The sequence below is a fragment of the Jaculus jaculus genome, chromosome 2 (genome assembly GCF_020740685.1).
Source record: "Jaculus jaculus isolate mJacJac1 chromosome 2, mJacJac1.mat.Y.cur, whole genome shotgun sequence".
Classification (NCBI taxonomy): domain Eukaryota; kingdom Metazoa; phylum Chordata; class Mammalia; order Rodentia; family Dipodidae; genus Jaculus; species Jaculus jaculus.
This window is the reverse complement of record NC_059103.1, coordinates 55,707,968-55,715,223: the sequence shown is the minus strand read 5'-3', so window position 1 is coordinate 55,715,223 and position 7,256 is coordinate 55,707,968. Positions and strand designations below refer to the sequence as shown.

Here is a 7,256-nt window from a genome sequence, read left to right as displayed (position 1 = left end):
GTTCCATTTCCCAGCTATTATGAATTGAGCAGCAATAAACATGGTTGAGCATGTACTTCTAAGGAAATGGGATGAGTCCTTAGGATATATGCCTAGGAGTGCTATAGCTGGGCTATATGGTAGATCAATTTTTACCTGTCTTAGGAACCTCGACACTGATTTCCACAATGGCTGGATCAGATTGCATTCCCACCAACAGTGTAGAAAGGTTCCTCTTTTTCCACATGCCCGCCAGCATTTATGGTCATTTGTTTTCATGATGGTAGCCAATCTGATAGGAGTGAGATGGAATCTCAGTGTAGTTTTAATCTGCATTTCCCTGATGACTAGGGATATAGAATGTTTTTTAGGTGCTTATATGCCATCCATATTTCGTCTTTTGAGAACTCTCTATTTAGCTCCATAGCCCATTTTGTAATTGGCTTGTTTGACTTCTTATTATTTAACTTTTTGAGTTCTTTGTATATCCTAGATATTAATCCTCTATCAGATACAGAGCTGGCAAAGATTTTTTTCCCACTCTGTAGGTTGCCTCTTTGCTTTATTCAGTGTCCTTTGTCGTACAAAATCTTTGTAATTTCATGATGTCCCAGTGGTTAATCTGTGGTCTTATTGCCTGAGCAATTGGGGTTATATTCAGAAAGTCTTTGCAAAGACCAATATGTTGAAGGGTTTCTCCTACTTTTTCCTCTAGCAATTTCAGAATTTCAAACGGATGTTAAGGTCTATAGTCCATTTGCATTTAATTCTTGTGCATGGCGAGAGAGAAGAACCTATTTTCATCCTTCTACAGATACATATCCAGTTTTCCCAGCACCATTTGCTGAAGAGGCTGTCTTTTCTCCAATGAGAATTTTTGGCATTTTTATCAAATATCAGGTGGCTAGAGCTACCTGGACTTATACCTGGGTCCACTATTCTTTTTTTTTTTTTTAATTTTTTATTTATTTATTTGAGAGCAATATACACAGAGAGAAAGACAGATAGCGGGAGACAGAATGGGCGTGCCAGGGCTTTCAAGCCTCTGCAAACGAACTCCAGACGCGTGTGCCCCCTTGTGCATCTGGCTAACGTGGGACCTGGGGAACCGAGCCTCGAACCGGGGTCCTTAGGCTTCACAGGCAAGCGCTCAACCACTAAGCCATCTCTCCAGCCCTGGGTCCACTATTCTGTTCCATTGATCTGCATATCCCCTTTTATGCCAGTACCATGATGTTTTTGTTACTATGTCTCTGTAGTATAGGTTAAAATCAGGTATGGTGATACCTCCTGCCTTATTTATGTTGCTCAGTATTATTTTAAATATTCGAGGTTCTTTGTGATTCCAAATGAATTTTTGGATTGTTTTATCTATTTCCATGATGAATGCCTTTGGAATTTTGATGGGGATTGCATTAAATGTGTAGATTGCTTTTGATAAGATTGCTATTTTCACAATATTGATTCTTCCAATCCAGGAACAAGGGATGTTTTTCCATTTCCTAGTGCCTTCTGCAATTTCTCGCTTGAGTGTTTTATAGTTTTCATTGTAGAGATTCTTTACCTCCTTGGTTAGGTTTATTCCAAGGTACTTTATTTTCTTTGATGTAATTATGAATGGGAATGATTCTCTGATTTCATCCTCTGTATGTATGTTGTTAGCATATACAAATGCTACTGATTTCTGTGTACTTATTTTGTATCCTGATACATGGCTATGTGTTTATCAGCTCTAACAGTTTGCTGGTAGAGTCTTTATGGTCCTTTATATATAGAATCATGTCATCTGCAAATAATGAACTTGATTTCTTTCTTTCCAATTTGTATCCCTTTTATGTGTGTCTCTTACGTTATTGCTATGGCTAAGACTTTCATTACTATATTAAATAAAAGTGGGGACAGTAGACACCCTTGTCTTGTTCCTGATTTTAGTGGAAAAGCTTCCAGTTTTTCGCCATTTCATAATATGTTGGCTGTAGGCTTGTCATAAATAGCCTTTATTATACTGAGATATGTTCCTTCTATTCCCAGTCTCTGTAGGACTTTTATAATGAAGGGATGTTGGATTTTGTCAAATGCTTTTTCTGCATCTAATGAGATGATCATATAATTTTTGTACTTCAGTCCATTTATATAATGTATTACATTTACCGATTTGCATATGTTGAACCATCCCTGAATACTTGGTCAGGGTGAATGATATTTCTGATATATTCTTGTATTCTGTTTGCCAATATTTTGTTGAGAATTGTTGCATCTATGTTCATGAGGGAGATTGGTCTGTAATTTTTTTTTTTGTTTTGTTTTATCTTTGCCTGGTTTTGGTATCAGGGTGATGCTGGCTTCATAGAAGGAATTTGTTAGTATTCCTTATTTTTCTATTTTATGTAAAAGCTTAAGAAGCAATGGTGTTAGTTCTTCCCTGAAGGTCTAGTAAAATTCAGCAGTGAATCCATCTGGGCCTGGACTATTTTTAGTTGGGAGATTTTTTGATAGCTGCTTGGATCTCCATGCTTGTTATAGGTCTATTTAGGTGATTAATCTCATCTTGATTGAATTTAGGTAGGTAATATAAATCAAGGAAATCATCCATTTCTTTCAGATTTTCATACTTTGTGGAGTATATGCTTTTATAGTGTGACCCTCTGATTTTTTTTAATTTCTCTGGCATCGGTTGTGAATTTGCCTTTTTCATCTCTGATTTTATTAATTTGTGTCTCTTCTCTCTTTTGTTTGTCAGATTTGCTAAGGGTTTATCAATCTTGTTTATCCTTTCAAAGAACCAACTCTTTGTTTCATTGATTCTTTGGATTTTTTTTGTTGTTGTATTTTCTTTTTTTTTTTTTTTTTCATGGACCTGGAAAGGTGTTCACAATGTATTGTTAGGTGAAAGGCGGCTTACAAAACAGTATACACAGTATGAGCCTGTTTTTATAAAAATATACATATTTAGCAAAATAAAAGGACAAATGATAGTTATCAAAATATTAACATTAGTTATTTCAACATAGTAGAATGATTGTTAATTCTGCTTAACTACCCCCTCTCCCCCTTTTTTCCTATGTGCATTTTCTACAGTAAAGGTTATTTTGGAAAAGGGGGCAGGAGGTGAGGTATTCTTAACCTCACAAAAGCCCATGTGCTCAAAGCTCCTGGAAAAGTGGAAAGTTCTGTCAGCTCCTCCAGGAAGCTGCTCTGCCTCATACATGTCAGTATCCTGCGAACATCCTCAACATTTCCTTCCAGGCAAACCATACAATAGACATTTTTGATAGTGTTTTTAAAAAATCCTCTGGCTAGTTGTCACTAGAACGAATAGATGAGAAAATACAGATCCACACTTTAAAAAAGGAACAATGCAAGTACATACTACTAAATTATACAAAATTACATTATCTGAGCTTAGTTTATTGCAAGATCACGACAGCAAACCAGGTGGTGGTGGCTCGCTCTTCCATCACTCCCAACGCCATCTCCAGTTTGTTCACTTGTGTGTGTGCACGATGATGCCCACATCATAAGATATCAGACATTCCATGAAAAAGGTGAAACGAGGACATTTACCACTGGACTAAAAAAGTTCTCTTCTGGAAGAAGTACTGTAATAGTTGAAGCTGTGCTTTGAAAAAAATCAAGTATCAGACAAAAGGGGCAACATTTCTAGAGTGCAACGAACTAAAATGAATTCCAACACTCCTAACTCAAGAAACTAACCCTGCGTGAACAGGCACAGGGAACAGCGTGGACACTGTGAATGGGCACCACGTGTAGAAGGGCGACAACACTTGCATCTGCGTTCAGATTTAATGATTCAGTTACACCCTTTAAAAATGGTGCGCTTAAGCTATACCAGAAAAAGTCAATGAGTACAGGAAATACTAAAAATCTAGCTACGTTATCATGCAAGGTATTATATAGGCAAGACAAACTCAAATTTATAATAAAGGCAACTTTCATTCAAAATGAACTCTACCCTTATAGTTTATTAAAAGGGCAAACATGAATTAACCTAGCCGCTTGCTTGAATTACAAAAGTAACATGAGTCAGTATGAAAATAAGAAACTGTCTACAAATCTGACAGTAATAAACTGCAATATACAATGCATATAGGTGTCATACAGAGCAACAAACTCTCATACAAAACAAAAATATTTTAATACCTTTAAAATCCAATTTTTTTTCTTTAAAATCATTCGTGAAAAAGATTCTCAAGTCAGCATTAACACCTCAATTAGTCAAGCATCAGGAAGCTACGTACAGCTACTTAATGTCCAAAGAGGCATCTTCCCACCAGTCCTTTCCTTCCCTGCCTCTGTTCCAGCACCACACTCTCACTCTTGACTCTCCCATCATTTCTTCAGATCATGAAAACTGAATTTGCTGAACACCAGAAATCTGTTGATAGGATGTTGTATAAACCATACCATTTTGTTGTTGACCATCTGTAGTTATTAAGCCAGCTGGTAACTGGTTAGTAAATGCCTCCTTTGTAAGCTCTTCACTTAGTCCATCTGTAGCTGAGACAGCTCCACCAATCCCCTTCTCTCCTTTCATAGCCTCCCTGAATTTCTGAAGGTATAATTTCAGAGGTTCCACATAACTGTCAAAGCCTAGCATGGACATGGCAAACAGAATGTCCTCCCCGTTGATTGTCTTCCGTTTTTCCTGATGGCACCATTCACTTGCCTCTGACGTGATGAAGCTTATGAACTCGCTCAAACACTCCTGAACACACTCTTTGGCATCCTTTGCAATCTTTCTTGTTTGAGGTATGGCATTTTTCTTTATCCTAGCCACATTTGTAATCAGAAGATATATATCTTGTTCTCTGAAACTTTCTTTTGAGCCATTTATATCTTCATGATCATTCATGCTGTCCTCAGTATCATCATGAGGCTGGATGACATAGTGACTCCCTCCAATGTAGTCTGCGGATATCCCTAGCTGAGAGGCATCTGTTGTGGAGCTGTCACTGTCCATTGTCACAAAATACTGCCAGAATCGGGTTCTCTGGTGCCCACAAACACTGTCTATAATGTATCTGATCCTTGCTTGATTTCAGCCTCCAATGCAGCCCTGGTTGGCTCCCATCTCCAATCAGCATGTTGTTTCTATTTCATTAATTTCTGCCCTAATCTTTATTATTTCTTCCCATCTAGTGATTTTTGGTTTGCCTTGTTCTTCTTTTTCCAAGGCTTTAAGGCAAAGCATTAGGTCGTTTACTTGCAACTTTTCTAATTTCTTAATATAGGCACTAAAGCTATAAATGTATCTCTTAGGTCTACCTTCATGTGTCACAGAGATTTTGGTATGTTGTGTTCTTATTATCATTTGACTCTACAAATTTTTTGATTTCCTTCTTGATTGCTTCATTGACCCATTCATCATTTAGTGGTGTGTTGTTTAACTTCCATGATTTTGTGTATGCTCTATAGCCTTTTTTGCTATTGATCCGTAGTTTGATTCCACTGTGGTCAGATAGAATGAAAGGAATTATTTCAATTTTCCTGTATTTGTTAAGATTTGCTTTGTGTCCTAATATATGGTCTACTTTAGAGAATGTTCCTTGTGCTGCTGAAAAGAATATATATTCTGAAGCATTTGGATGAAATATCCTGTAGATATATGTTAGGTCCATTCCTTCTATGACCTCATTTAGTCCAGATGCCTCTCTGTTTATTTTTTCCCAGGATGACCTGTCAATTGATGAGAGTGGGGTGTTGAAGTCATCCACTACCATTGAGTTTGGTGTTATCTGTACCTTAGTTCTAATAGCATTTGTTTGATGAATTTGGGAGCCCCCATGTTAGGTGCATATATGTTTAGGATTGTAATGTCCTCCTGTTGGAGGGTGCCTTTAATCAATATATAGTGACCTTCATTATGTTTCTTAACTAACGTTGGACTGAAGTCTACCTTGTCAGATATTAGGATTTACTCTCTGTTGGAGAATCTGCTTCTTTTTTTTCAGATAGAGGCAGATCCTAAGAAGAGAACCATCCCATCATACCTCAAAAGGGCCCCAGCTGAAATTAAGAATAATTGGGAAAACATGCAAGAATGTTATTTTCTTGGCGAACCAGGAACCAGCACAATGGTGAAGGAGATAGACACAGAGAACAACCAACCCTTACCAAACCATATATCCAGAGACACAGAGGCTCCCAAGATCTCAACACAGAAGCAGACCTAAAATGAATTCAACATGGCTCAGGGAAATTTGCAGAACGGGAGAGGAAAGAATCTCAGAGCTACACATTGTGTCATGACACACAGATCCATTTCCTTCTACCCGAAATTAAAGGCTAACCCCACAATGCACAACCCATATACCCCAACAACGAGGGTCCCTGTGGAGGGGGGAGGACAGAGAGGAGGCTAACAATGGTACCAACTCGACTATATTCACTAACTACAAAAATAAAGTAAAATAAATTTGTGTCAAGTTGTAAGAAAAATTATTATAGGTTCTCCTTTATATAATGTTATCTTCATCTGAATTACCTAAATTATCTTAATTGTGTTATGAATCTACACTAGGAAAAATGTTCAGGAGATTATATTGATATGTATTCTATTCAACAATTGATGGAGTGAGAGTTTCTAATTTTAAGCTTAGGAAGCTTGTGAATATGATATTGGTTTGAATTCCCATAATTATAATGATCTTTAAAATCTTTTTTCTTTCTGTTAATTTGAGGCCATACTTGGGAGGTTCTTAGAGGTAAACACAGCTACTCCTAATCTCTTGATTAACACTGCACTTCTGTAGGAGAATAAGGGTGCTGCTCTCTTCAGCATCTTTTCCTATTGGACTGAACTCAGAACTTCAGGAGAGATACACAGTGGAACTGTTAGAGATCAGGAAAGTTGCCGGAATGGCCTAGTCATCAACCCTATCAGTCATTAAGGTGAGAGATGTGAGACTTAGCTTCCGTGTCATTGTTAAGTATATGAAATACCATCTCATTGTGGATCCTTGGCTAATGTGAAACTGTCTCTCCTACTTGTCTTAGCCAATGGAGTCATGGGGATTACCAGCCTACACATTATGTCTAATGTTAAACTTTTTTTCGAGACATGGAACTCTATGCAAATAAGGCTGGCGTAGAATTTGATGTGGGTTTCTGCATGCCTGAGTTCATCATCCTTTCTGTGTTTCCTGGGATATTAGGAGTACCACCAGCTCCCTTTTACCTGGCTCCATCCTTCTCTCTCACTTTTCCTCCCTCTCCCTCCTCCTTTCCTTCCTTCATTCCCTCCCTTCATTTTCTCC

General features: G+C 37.7%; 1 protein-coding gene across 1 annotated transcript; it reads right to left on the bottom strand.

The window, feature by feature from the left end:
* Positions 1–4,282: 4,282 nt before the first annotated feature.
* On the bottom strand, positions 4,283–5,044 carry LOC101599946 (nuclear transcription factor Y subunit beta-like). The gene has a single exon (XM_045144404.1). It carries the CDS (start codon positions 4,958–4,960, stop codon positions 4,343–4,345), a length of 618 nt encoding a protein of 205 aa, XP_045000339.1. The 5' UTR covers positions 4,961–5,044; the 3' UTR covers positions 4,283–4,342.
* Between the last annotated feature and the right edge of the window lie 2,212 nt (positions 5,045–7,256).

Excerpts from the sequence above, each read along its gene's own strand:
- LOC101599946 (XM_045144404.1), bottom strand. The coding sequence starts at position 4,960 with ATGGACAGTGACAGCTCCACAACAGATGCCTCTCAGCTAGGGATATCC.